General features: G+C 43.8%; 1 protein-coding gene, 1 long non-coding RNA gene and 1 other non-coding gene across 4 annotated transcripts; 1 reads left to right on the forward strand and 2 right to left on the reverse strand.

The window, feature by feature from the left end:
• Positions 1 to 7,480: 7,480 nt before the first annotated feature.
• Positions 7,481 to 10,855, reverse strand: LOC147924383 (uncharacterized). The gene is made up of 5 exons (XM_087496749.1): positions 10,166 to 10,855; positions 9,316 to 10,105; positions 8,636 to 9,144; positions 7,733 to 8,377; positions 7,481 to 7,666 (listed from the first exon to the last, which is right to left on the reverse strand). Exons 1-5 carry the CDS (start codon positions 10,853 to 10,855, stop codon positions 7,481 to 7,483), a joined length of 2,820 nt encoding a protein of 939 aa, XP_087352875.1.
• A 3,885-nt stretch (positions 10,856 to 14,740) lies between these two features.
• Positions 14,741 to 14,847, forward strand: LOC147924384 (small nucleolar RNA R71). Its single transcript, XR_015587887.1, has one exon. It is a non-coding gene; the product is annotated as a small nucleolar RNA R71 (small nucleolar RNA).
• Positions 14,848 to 18,384: 3,537 nt separating this feature from the next.
• On the reverse strand, positions 18,385 to 19,851 carry LOC104773187 (uncharacterized). 2 transcript variants are annotated; one of them, XR_015585870.1, is made up of 6 exons: positions 19,720 to 19,851; positions 19,494 to 19,586; positions 19,296 to 19,407; positions 18,978 to 19,046; positions 18,799 to 18,889; positions 18,385 to 18,699 (listed from the first exon to the last, which is right to left on the reverse strand). It is a non-coding gene; the product is annotated as an uncharacterized LOC104773187 (long non-coding RNA). The 2 variants fall into 2 exon arrangements; XR_015585869.1 differs by lacking the exon at positions 19,720 to 19,851 and having other exon boundaries at positions 19,494 to 19,692.
• Positions 19,852 to 20,733: the final 882 nt, after the last annotated feature.

A 20,733-nucleotide genomic window follows, 5' to 3' on the forward strand; every position in this document is an offset into this window, starting at 1 on the left:
CACTGTCGGGGGTGACGGTCTTGGTGCGCAACAAGGACGTTGCGATCTGTTAGTGGCGGTTAATTGTGACACCCCGGTTTCAGATACTTGCGGAGAGGTTTAAAAGAATTGATTTGGCCACCTATGTCACCAAAGTGCACTTATCTTTTTTGTCAAGGGTCCTGAGAAAACTCCACAGTTAAGCGTGCTTATGCTGGAGTAGTCTCATGATAGGTGACCTTCCGCGAAGTGACTGTCAGAACTGTGCGAGTGAGGACAAAACATAGGGAAAGATCATGTGGTGGTTTGTAGGGACGGTAACAAGTCTTTAAAATCTCTTGGACGTAGCAAACCGGCCGTCGGATATTAATGGGCTCACAGGCTTAGTGAGAGGACGTGAGGCCCATTAAGAAAGGTGGGCCCATGGACTGGGATTGGACATAGGGCCCACTAAGAGGTGGTGGTTGGGGCATTACAATTAGCTGCACACTTCAAGTTGCCATTAGTTCAGAATGACGATGAGTGCGTTGATACAAGTAAAGTAAGGTTCCTTACTCTAGTGCAATTGGTAGTAATACGTATGCTATGGTGAGAACCATGTTTGATGTGGCTCAGGCAGTTGGATTACTGAGTCGGTTTATGAGTAGACTAGGGAAGTTTCATTGGACAGCTGTAAAATGGTTGCTAAGGTATCTAAAGGGTACTAAGGATTTAACAGTGGTTTACACTAAGTCAAAGGAGTTTGATGCTCAGGGTTACAACGATTCTGATTATGCATGAGATCTTGATAGAAGAAGGTCACATCAGATTATGTTTTCACTGTAGGAGTGATAACAGGATTTTCACCCAGGGTATCAATTCGCTATGCAGTTGTAGTACAAAGGGTTATCAATCCAAATAGTTGTTATGCTAGCAGATGAGATATGATCAGAACTATGCAAGTCAAGCCAAGCAAGAAATGGTTTTGATCTAATAATCCTAAAATAAATAAAAGAAATCAAATAAACAAGAACCACACGACCTAAGCACTCGATGCAAGCATTCGAGTACAGGATCGGGTGGGGTGATCAAGTAAACAAAGAAAGTATGAACAACTCGAGGGTGTACATGAAGCTGGTGATCGAGTACCAGTTCGGGTATAGGGTCGAGTGATGTATAAAAATATAAACAATCAAGATGCGAAAGCTCCTAAGGATGGGGTAATCGACTCCTAAGTGTTCCTGACCAGTATGGATGTCCTACATGCCTCAAGCAAATATTCCTTTGACAATGAATCTCTAAAATCTTGTTAAAACACTCTCGTGATAGAAACAATCAACCTTGATGACTTCCCTACCCAACTCTCGTTGGAGAAACATGACCAAGCAGGCAATACAAACATGACCAAGCATTTGGCGAATTCTTGCAAATGGAAGGTGAATCAAGCTCAATCGGTTTCAAGGGTAAGACTTTTTTTGGTAAGGTGGTTTCAAACGATATCTTTGGGTGGTTTTCTCTCAAAAGAAGGAATGCTAGACAGTTGTGAAAACTATCTAAGATTGAGAACAATTAGGGCATACAAAGCTTAACTCTTCATAATCTACCCTTTTCTCATTCATCTCTTTTTTTTTTATCAAACTCCCTAGAATAAAACTACCCACAACCTTGATTTTAACTCTTCTTTTTTTTTTTATAATCTCTAAGGTCTAAACTTTAAACATCTAGCTCTCTCTCTTTTTTTTTTCTTTTTCTTTCTTTGCTAAATTCCTAATAATATTTCTATATATATATATTTTTTTTCTTTTTCTAGGAGACTATAGCAAGATATTTTTCTCTTTTTTTTTTACTAAGAGACTTAGAGCTACTTGATTTGAACCTTAGGGACTTTTTTTTTTTTTTTTAATCTCAACCCAATCCCAAATAAACATGCTAACCACCTATCTTTCAAAACCGATTCTATTAGCTAGTCCAAATGATTCTAACTTAGCTAAATCAAGAGCCAGTTCTTTGTCGTTCTCAATACTCTCAAGGTTTCACAACCTATAGCACAATGAAAAGGCCTTACTCAACAATTCACAACAAGGTTTGAAAGAAAGGTTTGGGTTCATGGGTAGGGAAAAACAAATCGGGTTAAACAAAAAGATTGGCAAAAATAGAGTGCTAATCCGAGTTTAGAATTACCATGAGCAGATATTCAAATTCCATAAGCAAGACAATTTAAGTTCAAGTCAATTCCAATAATATAGAGATGATTCAATGTTCAAACAAGTGGAGGAAGCATTCAAAAGACACAAGGTTTTAAACAAAGATTTTTCATTTTTTTCCAAAGATTGATCTAGCAACAATGAACTGTGATTAAGGGCTATAACTTTAATCCTAAGGTTTGACTTTAAACAAGGTGGTTTTACTCATTGTCCCCTAAGATGCATATACAACAATCCTATATGAAGCAAACTAGACTCAATCCTAATATGTAAATGCAACTACATGAACACTCTTTTTTTTTTTTTTTTTTGATTTTTCAATTTTTTTGGGTTTTTTTCAATGCAAATAGATGCAGACTCAAATGAATAAAACTAGCATGCAAAATTTTGAAATAAGAAAATAAGAAAATAAAACACAATGTTATATACATTCTAGGACCCTCCCCCAAACTTAAATTATACAGTCTTTGTGTAAATAAAAGTCTGCAAAAGAATCCAAGAATCACACAAAAAGAAATAACACTAAATGCAATGTTATTTACAAAGTTTGGATGAAAGTGGTACCTCATGGGTTGGTGAAGAAGGAGGTTGTAGCAGCCTCCATGCTCGTCACCGGCTTCAGCAGGCACCAGGATTCGCTCATCAGAGAGCTCGGTTATGTGCATTGACGACTTGCTCGGACCAACATCCGAGGGGTTGATCGGGTATGGCATCGCGTAGCTCATCGGGTAAGGCATCGGGTAGTACGATGGGTATGGTGGGAGAGGTCCGGAATGATCACCCGTATAGCCGCTCGCAGGGTGCATCGAATATGGCATCGGATAAAGCATCTGATACGTCGGAGGGAATGGACCTGAGTGTTCATCCACATGTGTGCTCGATGGGGCCATCGGATAAGGCATCGTGTACCCCATCGGGTTAGGCGTCGGATAGGCGTCTGAGTGGCTTCTCCGCTATCTGTCGGGTTTGGTGGCATCCTCCTCTGCTTGGGGCTCGTAGGATGATTCTCTGTGAGGCTCTGGAGGTGCTAGTCCTCGAATTCCTCCTAGTGGTCCGCTCCTCCCCATCCATGTGGGTGCATAAGCCGAAGTGGAAGCTGAGGAACAGCTTGCCTTGTCTTGCAGCTCCCTTATCTGACGTCCCATCACCTTCACTGAGCCGGTAAGGTCCCTCACTTTCCTAGCCAGGTACTTGTTCATCCTCTTCAGCCATATGATCCTCTTGTGAGCTTCCCTCACCCCAACAGGTTGCTTTTGAGAGCAAACATACTCCTCAAAATCATAGTCTTCCGAGCTGTCTCCCTGTCCTTGCCCAGTCGGTTCCTTCTCTTTTTCCTTGGACTCTCCCTCCAGGTCGTACAGCTCCTCCAAAGGTGGTGTGAAGTCTATGTTATCCCCTAGCCGGATTTTGGTGCACACGACGTTGGGCAGGATCATCTGGGTGGCTCTAGCAGCTGGATGGACAAACTTGAAGAGCAACATGTCATTTGGCCTCTCATAGGCCAATAATCTGGCCAGTGTCAGATACTCGATGTCTAGCAATCTCGGGTCATGCACCACTCCCTTTAAAGGCACATCACAGGCCACCAAACTTGGTGTGACCAATGCTCCTATGGAGATCTCTCCATCCCCCTCTCTTCTCTCAGTTTTCATTGCCCATGACTTTAGTTAAAGGAAGTGATTGAGCAGCACAAAGACCATACTAGTGTCCGCAGTATCTCCAACTAGCAGTGTACTATCCCTAGCATTGTCTAACACTCCACACAAGGCAATGTCTAACAGCTGGAGCTCATGGTCATTCATATTCCCAGTCTCCTTTCTAGTAAAAAGGGTGCAAGCTAGGGACTTGTGAAAATACCTCAAAACAGGGCTCCTTATTTGAGCAGACTTGGAGCTTGTAGACTTGTAAGGGAGCTTGTCGCCTATTGTCAGCCATAGGGACTTCATCTCCTCCTTGCTCACCTCCATGTTCTCTCCACTCCCAGCCTTGAATGCATACAGCTTCTCCATCTCCTTGAAGGTAAGCCGGTACTCCTTGTTACGCACGGAGAAAGTAATGAACCTGATCCCCCCCATCGGGTAGTAGGGTCGGGTGATCTTTAAAATAGTGTAACCGCAGCATGGATAGGAAGTGAACCGTCTCCTCATCATAAGCCTCGAGGTTGGCTTGCATAATCTGGCCCAGGTGGCACATGTCAAACAGGAACTCGACATCTCTAGCGATGCCCAACTGCTTCATCGTTTCTTGGTGAGGGTAGCGGGTACCAACGAAGTTCATCTTGCGGAGGACCTTGAAGAGCTTGGTCGGAGTCTCCACCTCTTTCTGCTTCAGCCTCGGCGAAACAAGGCGTGTGCGTTCTCTCTGCTCCTCCTCTCGATCACAGCTCTCCTCCTCCATGTCTTGATCTTCTTCTTCAGCTGCCCTCTCAGCCTTTTCAGAAGCTGGTATCTTCCCCCTCGCAACCGCAGCTCTGCCCCTCAATCGTGATGTTTGGATTTCCTCCGGTTATCCTCCATCAGCATCAGAATCGACCTCCATAGGATCGGTAACGGTTCTCTCTGACGTAGACAAGTCCCTACGTCGAGGAGATCGGCGAACAGCACTCGCCACCAGGCTTGGTGAGCGAACTCGGGGGTCTGCACGATCGGTTGCTCGAGCACCAGATCTGGTGACGGATCGGGTTGAGCATCGGGTTGGAGATGCGAAACGTCCATCCAACGGTTGGGAATGCGGAACGTATCTTCTTCCCTGTGATTCGCAAGGTTTGACGGTATCACCTGCGGTTATAGCAGCGGTGGAGGTCGATCTGCTCCCCTTCTTTTGGTAAGTCTTCATCTTCGGAGCCATTGTTGAATCCTTGAAAAGAGAAGAAGCTAAACTTAGAGATTAATAGGGTTACTTTCCAAGAGATTAAAGAGCCTCGATTCCCTTGAGAGAAAAATAGAAAGTAGGAAGGCAAAAAGCTTGTAGGGTTGAGAGACTTATCGATTTGTGCTGCTGAGGGAGAAGGGTTCTAGTCCCTTTAAATAGAAGAGGGTTAGTCACTTGGGCTTCGCTGAGAGTGGGCTTGGGTTTGTGGAATTTGGACTCTACTCGCCACCCGAGTAGGAACACGACCAGGTGTGATGTGACCGTCGGACGCGGTCGTCTACGTTCGCGGTACGGACGCGGCTTAAGCTCTCGGCCAACTTTCAATCGGTGAAACTGTTCACGGCCGAGGTTCTTGGCTTTGGATCTAGGGGAGAATCAAACGATGGAAACGGAGTTTGAAGGAATTCAAACGAGCCATTCGGGAGATACTCCGGGAAGCCACGAACGGTTCAATCAGACAGTACGGATGCGGGACGAGCGGGTGGACGTCTTCGAGGGAAACGATAGCGGGAATAATTTGAGATGGTTCGAGGGGACTCGAGAAAGATGAAAGAGGACAGATGGAAACGAGATGAGGGGAAGTACGGATGGATCGATTGACGACACAAGAGGTTTGGCTCTCCTCTTGATACGGTCGCTAACAAGGGCGAACCCGGTTCGTGTCTTGTTAGGGTTTTCTCAAGGTTCAATCCCGGATTGAAGAAAGAGAAGAGTGAGACAAGTTTCAAGAATCTCTCTTGAGGAAAAGTTTTATTTTCATACAAGTCTAAGGAGGAACAAGGGCTTAAAGAGAGTTTAAATAGCTAGGTCTAGATAGGAGCTTAAGGACACGCGGATTCATCTTGATCCGCACATCGTCCTTTTGACGTGTCCCCTTTACAAAGAGAACACATCGCCACCTTTTGACTAACACGCTTAGCCACAAACACTCTCCAACGTTCACAAACATAGGATCAAAAGAGAATATTCTCAAGTTCAAAATTAAACCAAAAATAAGAGGGAAAGAGAGATAACCGCCTTGGCTTTGCGCATGAAGCAACTTAGCCTTTAGGCGTTTTGCGTTTAGCTCCATGCCTCGTTAAAACCTCCTCCGGTAAACCCATTGGGACAAACCCGGAGTGAGGAAAAAGAGTACACTTCCTCGCTTAACGACTTGACCGTCTTCACTCTTGGGTAAGAGTGAAGACTAAGCGGACTGAGCCCTCGGAGTCTTCGTTGGGTGGCTGGTGTTGGACGTAGGTTCGGACAAATAGGTTGAGCCGTTGTTTGGCCGCCTTTGCTGAGCTCTTGGAACGTGTGGTGGCTCCGCGAAGGATCGTTGGAGCCTTGGCCACGTTTGTAGAGGTTGCCCTGGTCGCGTCTGATGCGTCTTGGTCAGGCGTCTCGGTCGCGTCCGGCGTGTCTTGGTCTTCTTGGCTGAGGTCGCGTCCTGCGATCACATCATTCCCTCCCCCTTGAAAAGGTTTTGTCCCCAAAACATCTTCGTCTTCACCTACATCAAACGGAACGAGGTCAGTGACATTGAATGAGGTGGATGTACCAAACTCACCTGGAAGCTCAAGTCGGTAGGCGTTATCGTTGATCTTCTCGATGACTCGGAATGGGCCATCTCCTCGCGGGCTGAGCTTGTCCTTGTGTTTCTGCTGGAACCTCTCCGGCCTGAAGTGTAACCAGACCCAATCACCAGGTTTGAACAGCATCGGTTTTCGTCCTCGGTTGAGGAAGCGTGCATACTGCTCGTTTCTTCGCTCTATGTTGGCTCGGACCTCCTCGTGCAAAACCTTGACCATTTCTGCTCGTGCGACTCCGTCCTGATTCTCGACTTCATTCGGTGGTATAGGGAGGAGATCCAGGGGCGTCAAAGGCTTGAATCCGTATGCGACCTCGAATGGCGACCTTTTCGTAGTTGAATGCACCGCTTGGTTGTATGCAAACTCGATGATCGGAATGCACTCGAGCCAGGAGCCTTTGTTGCTGGCGATAGCTGTGCGGAGTAAGGCGCCTATTGATCTGTTGACGACCTCCGTTTGGCCGTCGGTCTGAGGGTGAGCCGCGGTGGAGTACAGTAACTTCGTCCCGAGCTTGCGCCAAATAGTTCGCCAGAAATGACCAAGGAACTTGGGATCCCGATCGGATATGATGGTGCGCGGAACGCCATGAAGCCTTACGACCTGACTAAAGAACAAGTTCGCCAATTGCACAGCATCATTGTTCTTATTGCATGGAATGAAGTGAGCCATCTTCGAGAACCTATTAACAACCACCATGATACTATCTTTATGCGCCAAGAGGGGTAGGCCGAGGATGAAATCCATGGAGAGATCGATCCATGGTGCGGTGGACACGGGCAAAGGCATGTAGAGGCCATGCGGGTGAGTTGTCGACTTGGAGGTGCGACAAGCTATGCAACGGCCGACGTGCTTTTCTACCATACTTCGCATCTTTGGCTAGTAAAAATGCTTCTTGAGCACGGCCAAGGTCTTGGTGATGCCAAAATGACCCGCTAAACCTCCACTATGGGCTTCACGAACTAGCAACTCCCGGATAGAACCATTTGGTATACACAGCCTTCGACCTCTGAACAGGAAACCCTCGTGAATGTAGAACTCGGTGTAGATTCCTTTCCCATGGTTCTGGAAGCAATCTCCAAACTCAGCATCTCCAGCATAAGCATCCTTGATGCTTTCAAAACCCAATACGCGCGCGTCCATTGTGGTGATTAGTGCATGCCGTCTTGACAAGGCGTCGGCGACTACGTTCTCCTTGCCCTTCTTGTACTTAATGACGTATGGAAACGACTCAATGAACTCCAACCATTTCGCATGACGTCTCTTGAGGTTGGTCTGGCCGCGGAGATGCTTGAGAGTTTTGTGATCAGTGTGAATCACAAACTCTCTCGCCAGTAGATAATGTTGCCAAACCTCCATGGCACGAACAAGGGCGTATAACTCCTTGTCATACGTAGGGTAATTAAGCGTAGCTCCACTAAGCTTCTCACTAAAGTACGCCACCGGTTTGCCTCCTTGAGTCAGGACAGCTCCGACTCCAACTCCCGACGCATCGCACTCAACCTCAAAAGTTTTGTTGAAGTCGGGCAATGTAAGCAAGGGTGCTTGCGTGAGGCGTTTCTTGAGCTCGGTGAACGCCTTGTTTTGTGCCTCTCCCCATTGAAACTCGCTGTTCTTCTTGATCACGGAGGTGAGAGGCGCGACGATCGTACTGAAATCTCGCACGAAGCTCCGGTAAAAACTGGCTAGGCCGTGGAACGACCGGACTTGAGTGATGCTCGTGGGCGTGGGCCACTCCTCTATTGCGCGTATCTTCTCTCCATCGACCTTGAGGCCCTGCGAACTCACAACAAAGCCTAAAAAGACCAATTCATCAGCAGCAAACACGCACTTTTTCAAGTTTGCGTAGAGTTGCTCTTCGCGGAGGGTAAACAAGACAGCCTCTAAGTGTTTCACATGATCAGTCAAACTAGAGCTATATACCAATATATCATCAAAATAAACCACTACGAATATATTGATAAACGACCTCAAAACATGGTTCATAAGACGCATAAAGGTAGAAGGGGCGTTAGAAAGACCGAATGGCATTACCAGCCATTCGTACAAACCCTGTTTTGTCTTGAAGGCCGTTTTCCACTCGTCAACCTCCTTCATCCGGACTTGATGGTAGCCGCTCTTCAGATCGATCTTTGAGAAGACACTGGCGCCGCTAAGCTCGTCTAGCATGTCATCGAGGCGTGGAATGGGGTGGCGGTATTTGATGGTGATGTTGTTGACGGCTCGACAGTCAACGCACATCCTCCATGATCCGTCTTTCTTCGGGACTAGTAGCACTGGTACGGCACACGGACTCAAACTCTCTCGGACGTAACCTTGCGCCATGAGCTCTTTGACTTGTCGCTCAAGCTCCTTCGCCTCTTCGGGGTTGTCACGGTAGGCCGGCCGGTTGGGAAGCTGCGCTCCTGGAACTAGATCGATCTGATGTTCGATGCCTCTGATTGGTGGTAGACCTTCGGGGAGTTCTTCGGGGAACACATCGGCGAATCGCTTGAGGACGCAGCGTATGACCTCCGGTAAGGCTTCTAGTGAACCATCAAGACCTGAAAGCAATGCATCTCGAAACAACATCAAAATCACTTGGGCTGAGTCCTTAAGGGACTTTCTAACATCACCATATTGAATCAAGAAATTCTTTTTATCGTTCGAGTCTTTAGACAACTTGTCTTGCATTTCATGTACTTGCGTGGGGCTCAAGGGTCTCAAGCAAATACGTTTGTTGTCATGAACGAAAAAGTATTGGTTAGTATGGCCGCAGTGTGTGGTACGCTTATCAAACTGCCATGGGTGCCCCAATAAGAGGTGGCTAGCCTGCATAGGCACCACATCACAAAGAACTTGATCCTTATACGGACCGATACTGAATGGGACCGTGACTTGTTCCTTTACTTGGATCACGGTCTTATCATTTAACCATCTCAAGCGATAAGGGCGAGGGTGGTTTGTGGTTTCAAGAGAAAGTTTCTTGACAAGACTGGAACTTGCCACATTAGTGCAAGAACCTCCGTCTATGATCAAGCCACAAACGCGACCACTTACAGTGCATCTCGTGTGGAAGATGTTGTCACGTTGGTTGGCGTCATCCGTGGCTACACCGGCGTTCAGGATGCAGCGTATCATGAGCAGTTCTCCGTCCTCGGGTTCCGCAACAGCTTCTTCCAGCTCGGTTTCTCCTCGCACCATTTCTTCCTCGGCCTCATCGTCGGTCTCGATCTCGCCAGCCTCGGTCAGTATCATTGTCCGTGCGTTCGGACAATCACGTGCGTAATGGCCTCTCCCTTGACACTTGAAGCATATAATGTCGCGGCTCCGGACGTCGGTGGTGTTGCGTCGCGGATCTTGGCGCTCACTGGTGGCCGGCTCCCTAGGTTTGAACCTTGAGTCCGCGCTGGTCGCCTCTGGTTTTTCCGGCAATCGGTTTGATGGCGACGCGCTAGGAGTCCAATTGGTAGCTCCTTGAGTTCGGCCACGAGGCGCAGAGGCGCTCTTCTTCTTGATTTGAGTCTCAATTTGCACCGAGAGATGCAACAACTCTTCAAAGGTTTGATAGGGTTGGCGCTCGACCTTGCGCGCAATGCGCTCTTGCAATCCATCCAAGAACTGAGCCATGAGTGACTCTTCGGAGTCATCGACTTGCAACCGGTTGCGCAAGTGCTCAAATTCTTCGTAATACTCCTCCACGTTCCGTGCGCCTTGCGTTAGTCGCCGAAACTTCTTCTGGAGCTCGCGGTGGTAGTAGGGAGGCACGTAGCGCCTTCGCATCTCGGCTTTCAAGACCTCCCAAACAGTGATAGGTCGGTCGCGGTTGCGTCGTTGTTCAGCTTCCAGTCGATCCCACCAGGTAAGGGCGTGATCGGTGAATTGCGCCACCGCATATTGGACCTTTCGTAGCTCCGGATAGGCGTGGCATGAGTATAAGTGGTCCATGCGACTCTCCCATTCAAGATAGGCCTCGGGGTCTGACTTGCCTGCGAACGTTGGTGGGACCATCTTGTGGTGCGGTTCATAACGTCTCGGACCTTCGTCGTCTTGATCCTCATAGCGGTGTCGTTGTCTAGGCCTCGGTTCAAAGTCCTCATCGGACTGATCACTCGCCGGCTCGCGTCGTGGTCGCCTCGCGGGTAACGGGTCTTCGCGAGGAGGGTTCATAAGTTCAATCCTCGTGAGGCGATCAGCTAGTTGCTCTAGGCCGGTTCGTAATGCGGCGAGGGTGACACCAATCTCTGGCGGTGCTGGTGGAGTTTCTTCGGCCATCGTATGGACTGGTTGTTGGTGACGTGGCGTGGCTACGCGGTATAGGTTTGAAATTAAACCTCGCAAAAAGAAAACCACACGTGAGTCTCACACGCTCAAGAGGACCACACAAAGATTCGTTCCTCTAACAATGATTGAGGACAGCTATGACACATGCAATCCTATGACTAAAAAATAAAGCAAAAGCAAAAGTAAAAGTGCTACACGACAAGAATTGCTTTATGCCTAAGAGCGGAAACACAAAAACTAATCGCGAAACTAGCTTTATGGATCTAAAAGTGAACTCACAAGAACACAAAGGAACAGAGATATGAACACGAAGAACAAATGCAAATTCTAATAACCTAGGCGGACGAAAAACAATCTTAAGCATGCACCAAATTAAACCAAAGGAACAAGCGAGTCTTATGGAGCTAAAAGATGCAAGCTTTAAACTTAAAGATTGAAACTTTAAAAGGAACAGAGAGTTCTGGAAAGAAACAACCTCGTAGGAGCTTTGAAGCTCTGATACCAAGCTGATGTGACCGCCGGACGCGGTCGTTTACGTTCGCGGTACGGACGCGGCTTAAGCTCTCGGCCAACTTTCAATCGGTGAAACTGTTCACGGCCGAGGTTCTTGGCTTTGGATCTAGGGGAGAATCAAACGATGGAAACGGAGTTTGAAGGAATTCAAACGAGCCATTCGGGAGATACTCCGGGAAGCCACGAACGGTTCAATCAGACAGTACGGATGCGGGACGAGCGGGTGGACGTCTTCGAGGGAAACGATAGCGGGAATGATTTGAGATGGTTCGAGGGGACTCGAGAAAGATGAAAGAGGACAGATGGAAACGAGATGAGGGGAAGTACGGATGGATCGATTGACGACACAAGAGGTTTGGCTCTCCTCTTGATACGGTCGCTAACAAGGGCGAACCCGGTTCGTGTCTTGTTAGGGTTTTCTCAAGGTTCAATCCCGGATTGAAGAAAGAGAAGAGTGAGACAAGTTTCAAGAATCTCTCTTGAGGAAAAGTTTTATTTTCATACAAGTCTAAGGAGGAACAAGGGCTTAAAGAGAGTTTAAATAGCTAGGTCTAGATAGGAGCTTAAGGACACGCGGATTCATCTTGATCCGCACATCGTCCTTTTGACGTGTCCCCTTTACAAAGAGAACACATCGCCACCTTTTGACTAACACGCTTAGCCACAAACACTCTCCAACGTTCACAAACATAGGATCAAAAGAGAATATTCTCAAGTTCAAAATTAAACCAAAAATAAGAGGGAAAGAGAGATAACCGCCTTGGCTTTGCGCATGAAGCAACTTAGCCTTTAGGCGTTTTGCGTTTAGCTCCATGCCTCGTTAAAACCTCCTCCGGTAAACCCATTGGGACAAACCCGGAGTGAGGAAAAAGAGTACACTTCCTCGCTTAACGACTTGACCGTCTTCACTCTTGGGTAAGAGTGAAGACTAAGCGGACTGAGCCCTCGGAGTCTTCGTTGGGTGGCTGGTGTTGGACGTAGGTTCGGACAAATAGGTTGAGCCGTTGTTTGGCCGCCTTTGCTGAGCTCTTGGAACGTGTGGTGGCTCCGCGAAGGATCGTTGGAGCCTTGGCCACGTTTGAAGAGGTTGCCCTGGTCGCGTCCGATGCGTCTTGGTCAGGCGTCTCGGTCGCGTCCGGCGTGTCTTGGTCTTCTTGGCTGAGGTCGCGTCCTGCGATCACATCAAGGTGCGTCGGGTACGGATTCGGGTAGAGCCTCGGGTTCTCCAAAATTTCCTTTTTCCCTTTTTTTTTATAAACAAATGTAAATATGCAAAAGTCGAAAATAAGACAAAATAAATAAATAAAATTAAGAGAAAATAAATGATAGCTTTGGGACTTCCTCCTAAGTGAGCATGTTTTAAGTCACTAAGCTTAACTCTTCATGCTCTTCAAGCATGGGTTTTAGGAGGGAGAGGTTTTGGAACCTTCTCCATTGTAGTAGGCTGATTCAATGGATTTTCCAGGTCTTGTCCAGGTTCCACAACAAATGTAGTGTTAACTTCTTTGAGATGCTTGACTCTTCTTTGCTTTGTCTTGGTGGAAAAGACTTGACCATCAATGGTTGGCCTTTTAATTCCTTTCTTGATGCCAAATTCCATTTTGAAATGCTCCCCATGCTCAATTCTGATCTTGCCTTGTTTCACATCAATCACTGCTCCTACTATTTCCAAGAATGGTCTTCCTAGGATCAGTGGATCGTCTGGTTCCTTATCCATATCAAGGATCATGAAATCAGTAGGAACTTCCACTCTTCCATCCTTGAGAAGCAAGTTTTCCAAGATACCAATGGGATGTCTGATTGTTCTATCAGTTAGAACCAAATACAGACTACTCGGTTTAAAACTGCTGAAACTCATCTTGTTGGCAACTGACAGTGGCATGATGCTGACTGAAGCTCCAAAATCACACAAGCATTTGTCAAAAAATTTGAAGTCCTATCGAACATGGCAAAGTAAAAGAGTCGGGATCCTCCAATTTCTCCTCGATTCGCAGTTCAGGATCTAGGCACACTCCACTCCTCAATATTGCATTTCCAATTTCCTTGATAGTATCCTTAACCTCAGTCTCCAGCTGAGCTGTCTCCTTGATGATTTTCTCTCGAAGTTCGTGTGGTGGCAAGAGCTTAGGAGGTGGAGCTTTTCGCTTGGCCATACGCTCTGCAAGCGCCTCTAATTGGATGTCAAGAGCAGCATTGAACCTTTCCTCTAATCCCCCTTCCTCTGCTACAGGCAGTTGAGGTTGATCTGTCATTTGAACGTCTACTCGATGTATCATCCGATCACCATCATCGGGTGTGTCATCGGGTTCTGCCTCGGGTAGTTCTTTGGTTTGTGATTCTCAAACCAGTGCTCGATCATCAACTTGATCAGTCTCCTCGGGTGAAGGCTCGGGTTCATACTTGGATATGTAGTAATGGGACTCATTCATTCCATAATGATCCATATTCTCTCCATCTTGAACATTGCTGTTCTCAGTGAGGTAGTCCTCATAATCATCATCAAGGAAAATGGCTTGGGCAGTGGCAACCTTTAGGTTCTGAACAGCTTTACCTGGAAGCTGATTGATTTTTTGAGGTGGTTGGTTGTTGTGGTGGCCCTCTAGGTACCTCAGCTTAGTGTTGAGGGAATCATACTTGGCATTCAAGTCATTATATCCAGAATCGATTTTGTTGCTCATCTCCGCGAACCCTTTTGCATTCTCCATAGCAGCCGATGCTTGGTTTTGTATCATCTGCTGAATTAGGCCGCGTAGGTCAGCTTCTTGGGATTGGTTCTGCGATCCTTGCTGTTGTTGGAATCCAGGTGGTGCAATTGGTTGGTTGTAATTGCTAGAATATTGCTGCTTAGGAGCATAACCTTGATTGTATTGGACAAAAGGCTTTTGCTGGACCTGGTTCCCTTGAACTGCTGATGGGTAGATTTGGTCTTGAGGATTTGCAACATTCGGGTTACGGTATGACAGATTTGGGTTCGGTTTGTAGTTGTTATACCCTTTGTTGTAATCTCCTTGGTTGTTGATGTAGTTCACATCCTCTAGCTGAGCATTCTCCCCATCTTGTTGCAGAAACTGCTCTTCCTCTGAGATTGCATGGACATGCTGCTGCTGGTTGAGGAGCCTATCGAGCTTGTCATTGAGGGCATTCATGTCTCTCTTGTACTTGGCATCTTCCTCTCCTGTAGATCGCACAGTGCGATCATATTCCTCATTGTAATGCCCATCAGATTGAGCCAAGTTTTCCACTAGATCCCAACCTTCATCAACATCTTTGTTGAGGAAGTTACCATTGCTTGCGGTGTCCAGCAACATCCGTATCTTAGGGACCACTCCTCGGTATAGTGTACTCAGCAATGATGCATTGCTGAATCCATGATGAGGGCATCTGCTTGTGTATCCCTAGAAACGTTCCCAAGCTTCACTGAACGTCTCATTGTTCTTCTGAACAAAGCTGGAGATGTCATTTCGCAGCCTTGCGGTTCTGGAGTTGGAGAAGAATTTGGCTAGAAACGCCTTCTTGCATGCTTCCCAAGTGGTGATTTCTCCCAGATATGTGCCTTGTCTCCCAAAGAAAATGGGAACAGCCGGAGTTTGAATCCATCTTCACTAACTCCATTAATCTTGGTTAGGCTACAGAGCCTATCAAACTCATCCAGATGGTCCAATGGGTCCTCCATTGGAAATCCATGAAACTTGTTGCTTTGTATCATCTGGATGAGACTACTCTTTATCTCAAAGTTGTTGTTCTGAACAGCAGGTGGCACAATGCCATGTCTTTGAGTGTGAGTAGATGGAGCATCTCTTGCTCCTATGTTGGTCCTCTCTTGAGGAGCTCGTGGACTATTCTGATTGTTCATTGTCTCCTCAATTGGTGTTGGTTGTGATTGCTAGACTTGTTGTTGTCAGAGTAACCTTGGTCTGTCGATGTTATCGATGAAAGGACTCAAGTGTTGGCTACCCTTGGATCGTGTTTGCATGCACAAGCAGGTGACCGAGTGAGTACACGAAGGTCAACCCCATCCAGGTGATCGAGTGACGGGTCGGGTGGGTGCTCGGGTTGTTCCTGAAATGCAAAACAAACAAATACAAAGGTAAAAAAGTCAGTACCGACCCAAATTGTATAATAGAACTTGATCTAGCAAGTGCTGAAATCTTAAAAGTAGCAAATTAAATTCAACCAAATGGCAACAACGCCAAATTGATAACAGGATTTTCACCCAGGGTATCAATTCCCTATGCAGTTGTAGTACAAAAGGTTATCAATCCAAATGGTTGTTATGCTAGCAGATGATATATGATTAGAATATGCAAGCCAAGCCAAGCAAGAAATGTTTTTGATCTAACAATCCTAACATAAATAAAAGAAATCAAATAAACAAGAACCACACGACATAAGCACTCGATGCAAGCATTCGAGTACAGGATCAGGTGGGGTGATCGAGTAAACAAAGAAAGTATGAACAACTCGAGGGTGTACACGAAGCTGGTGATCGAGTACCAGTTCGGAAATAGGGTCGAGTGATGTATAAAAATGTAAACAATCAAGATGCAAAAGCTCCTAAGGATGGGGTAATCGACTCCTAAGTGTTCCTGACCAGTATGGATGTCCTACATGCCTCAAGCAAATATTCCTTAGACAATGAATCTCTAAAATCTTGTTAAAACACTCTCGTGATAGAAACAATCAACCTTGATCACTTTCCTACCCAACTCTCGTTGGAGAAACATGACCAAGCAGGCAATACAAACCGATTCATTATTGTCAATAAACTCCTTACACATCTAATCTCTTAGGCTAAGTGAGTAAATCTCTAGCATTGATTGATTTAAGCATTTCATCTACATCTCTCGATGGTAAAACACCCTAGATCTAATCTCAACCTCTCGGTCTGTTGATTTCATTAAGAACACCAATCTAGAAAGGAATTTATAAAACATAAACAACCAAGCTAAGACATCCTAACCGATCAAGAACACCTATTTGTCTATTCCATCCCTAGAAACTTTATTTCACTACTCAGATTTCATTGCATAAAACACAAAAGCATAGATAAACGAAAATTGCATTGTATTGAAATATAAAAATAGAAGTGAAGAGTACAGAGTAAAAATCTAAAAGAATAGCAAAAAGAAGTAAAATAAATCCTAACAAAATGGAAAAAGAGTTTCAGTCGCTCAAGATCTCTCTCAGAAGCTCTCGCTCTCTGGTTTGAGGGTCTGCGGCGTGCTAGGGCGAGAGGAAGAAGAGGGGGGATTTATATATGGAAACCCCTTTGACCTAGCTTCCCAGTCCTGCCCGAGGGTCTGCTCGATGGGGTGCACAAGGATGAGGTCGGGTTACTCCTCGGGTAGGTCTTCAGGTTGTTCTTCCTTCTCTTGGATCCTCCTCGATCGGGTAGGGGTTCGGACTGTTCTTCCTGCTCAATAGCTCCTTCGGGTACATGCTCGGATTTGTCCTTGTTTCTCCCCATTTTAGGCTCTAAAGCACCTGTTTCATCCAAAGTATGCAAATGCAAGAATGCAACACCCTAAATGGCCTAAATGCGAATTCCTACAGTTAATGGCCTAAAAATGCTAAGGTAAGGATATAAATAATGCTAAATATGGACAAAAAAGGATGCTTAAAACATGTAAATTAGAGAGTTATCAAGGAGAAAACACAATGAGTTGGAGATCGTGTCTCCAGAGTATTGCCACACTGTCTTCAACTGAAGCAGAGTTTGTTGCTCTAACTGAAGCAGTAAAAGAAGCCTTGTGGATTCATGGACTGCTGAAGGAGATGTATTTTGAGCAAGACAAATTTTTAGTGTGGTGTGATTCAAAATCTGCTATCAACTTGTCCAGGAATTATACCTTTCATGGTAGGACTAAACATGTGGCAATCAAGTTCAAATTTATCAGAGATGTGGTAGAGGAAGGTAATGTGGAAGTGCTCAAGATCGACACTTATGAAAATCCTGCGGATTTGCTTACTAAAGGCATACCAATGCAGAAGTTCGAAACAACTTTAGAGTTTCTAAAGTTGCTTGACTGAGGCGATAAGTTCGTCATAGCTGAAAGTTAAATCCATGTAAGTGTAGGTCCATGAAAGGAAAAGATAAATAGAATCAAAGTGGAGTGTTGTGGTTATTGGTTCTGATTTCAATTTCAGTGGTTCAGTTAGTTTGATTAGGTTATAAAGAATTGAAAAGCAAACAGTTATCTCCAGTATGGGATTACTGAATAAACCGAAAATAAGAAGCTAAAGTCAGAGACTCTATCTGCAGTAGAGGCTTTGCTGTTATAACATAAAACAAATCGTTTCTTATTATCATCTTCTTCATTCTTTAATTTTTGCTCAAAGTTTTGTATCATGAGTGAGAGACGAATAGCGAAATCCGCCATTGTTGTAATCTCGGATTTGTGCTGGTTATTGTGTCTCATGTTCTTAGTTTCTTTCATCGTTACGATTATTTCATTCTTGTCGAGTGATTCCGCATATGTTCTGCAGAGATTGATCGAAGTCTGAGATTAATCAAGGCTCGATTCGTAACATTGAGGGATGTTCAGTTTTGGATCAAGAGCTTTGATTTGGTAAAATTCAGTTGGATATCGAAAGAAAGCAATAGATACGCATATACTTTGGCAAAATTTTCTCTTCCGACGAATGTTCCTTTGATTCTTTACAATCATGTTCCCAGCTTTTTAATTTCAGACTTGTAGTGTGATTACATGCATCAATAAAAGTTTTGTGAGTTAGAAAAAAAAAAAAAAAAAAAAGTTTACATCTAAAACTCCACTTAAAAAATTTAACTTCTTAGGTCATCTCCAATGGAAGGTTGTTATTTTTAGCCACGTATAATTTTTTAACAATAAATTTTATACTTTAAACAAAAAAATAAAAACCTTTATAAGGTTAATTACAATTATCCTCCTCCAATGGTAAAAGTGTAAGTGGTTTTATTTTATTTTAATTTAACTTCTTATTGATCAAAAGATTTTATTTTCAAAATATAAATATTGGAACTTAACTTGTTTAAATGTTGTGATCCAAATTTTATGTTAAAGATTTGGTGAAAGTGTTTGATGTTGTATAGAATACAAGAATTGGATAAAGATTTGGATACATAGACATTGAGCTATCACCAAAAGCATTGATCATAGATTCATAGGTTTAGAACCATGCCTCTGACTTGTTTTGCTCTCTTGTTGCCTTGAAGAGTCATTGCAATGTCATTACAGCAACTAGACACGAAGTGATAAAGTATTCAAGAACCAATGGCCACCAGTACACAGATTATCTCCATTCCAGTACACAGGGAAACAATGCCTCCACACCAAGTCCACCTGCAGCATTCCAGTTCCTTCGTCATAATCATGGTAAGTCAAAGACGTCAATACCATTTAATTTTAGCTGGAAACAACTCCTAGCATTGAACAGTTAACTGCATTCGTCTGCTCATCATTCTGGTTTCTTCAGTTTGGATAACTCCACCAATGCATCTTCTAGGGGTTGATTGATCACCTATTTTTTAGCCTGCATTGGATAAAATTTCCCCAAGTCCATTCAGATTTCAAAGAACAACAACACACACATGAGACTCTGGTAGCTCTAAAGGCCTCACCTTCAGCGATGGAATAAAGGCAAGAACTTCATCTACGGTATCTGGAGAAGCATTTGCAATAAGACATATCTGCAGATAACAACACAACATTAGAAAGAATGATTTAGTAGAGCTTGTTATACCTCGCCATCAGAGATATAATATGTTTTCAGAGGTCTACAAATATCTAAGTTTGAAAGCAACACAATAAAGAAAAAACACAGAGAATGATAAAACGAGTCTAATCTTAATGGGGAATATATGGAGATTAAAAACTATAATGTTAGAGAACTAGAGACTCATTCAGCATGGAGAAATGTTGTGAGTAGAGATACTAACACATGAATTATAATGGAAAGGTCTTCAGACAACCCAACCAAGTGTCTCTTAATTCCATCTAATATCTGAAAAGCTTCACAACCCATCATGCATTCAACATTCTCAGGAAGATCTACAAATACCAATCATCACAAATCAAAAGGTGAAATCACAGAACCAGGAAAAATCACAAGCAAAGTGGGAAGAGTTTTTACAAACCTTCGAGGTTCTCAATTCAAAGGATTTCGAAAGTTATGAAAGGAGATGATCCAATCAATCAAATCCTCAATTCGAATTTACAATTGAATCAATCTGTTTCCAAATCAAAAACAGAGGATGAGTATGAATCAATCGACGATCGAAGAAATGTGAGAGAGAGAGAGAGAGAGAACAGAGACGAAGAAAAAATATTTTCTTTTTTTTAATATTAAAATCTACACCTAACCTATTCGTGACACGTGACTAACAAGAGTCGGTTCTTTGGAGCACTAAATAAGAGTTGATTCTAAAAGAAAGAGTTATTTTTTTCATGCTAAATTCTGACAATGGAGATGCCCTTAGTTTTGCGAAAACGAACATACACCAAATAATGTCGTTTGCTCTACCGTAAGGCCGAGTCGCAAATATGAGCACACGGATTAAAATAAAAAAAATTAACAAAAAGAAAAAAAAAATTACGAATAAATCCACATAATGATTGATTTGGGGCAACGTGTGATTTTATTTAAGTAATGGGGAATCTTGTTTTATTATACACCAAATTGTCATGTGACCACCACACTCACGTAATTTTGTTGACCTAATAGTTATATCTTCTCTGCATGTATTCTCGAGAAAGTTAGCTTTGAAGTATTTTGAATATATAAGTAGTAGTTTATATAGCTATGATAACGTTGACGCAAATAAATAATACCGTATTGTAATGTTTAATTAGTTCCTCGACTAAACATCTCGTGCTGTCATGCATTTTCTAACGTAGAAATCTGTGCAGTTGTATAAGGTTCAACGTACCAAACTTATTCTTATTTCCTACAAACTCGACTCGAATTTCATAAATGCAAACCCACTGAATTGATTTTTTTCTTCTTCTAATTGTTATTCTTATTTCTTACAAACTCGACTCGAATTTCATAAATGCATTTATGAATTGATTTTGAATTGAATATATAGATTTAAAATCTTAACCAAAATATAAAATAAATGTCAACAAAACTAATAAAATAAAAATAAATAAATAAAAACAAAGTTGATGGAGTAAAAAATTCAGCGTATATATTACGATCATATTTTTATATAGTAGATATTTTAGGAGAATAATTATTAGGTTAACGTCTTTTCCACAGTATATATACTCTTTTCCATAGTATATACTACTCTCTGTTTCACAAAAAAAAAAATATATATATATATATATATATATATATATTTTAAGTGTTTCTTTGTTATACGAAAAATGTTA

The sequence above is a fragment of the Camelina sativa genome, chromosome 17 (assembly GCF_030686135.1).
Source record: "Camelina sativa cultivar CO46 ecotype springtype chromosome 17, ASM3068613v1".
Classification (NCBI taxonomy): domain Eukaryota; kingdom Viridiplantae; phylum Streptophyta; class Magnoliopsida; order Brassicales; family Brassicaceae; genus Camelina; species Camelina sativa.

Excerpts from the sequence above, each read along its gene's own strand:
- LOC147924383 (XM_087496749.1), bottom strand. The coding sequence starts at position 10,855 with ATGGCCGAAGAAACTCCACCAGCACCGCCAGAGATTGGTGTCACCCTC. Across the intron at positions 10,106-10,165 it reads AAGAGCGCATTGCGCGCAAG|ACTCAAATCAAGAAGAAGAG; the intron begins GTCGAGCGCCAA and ends GTGCAAATTGAG. Across the intron at positions 8,378-8,635 it reads AGGGTTTGTACGAATGGCTG|GGCCTCAAGGTCGATGGAGA; the intron begins GTAATGCCATTC and ends GTGAGTTCGCAG.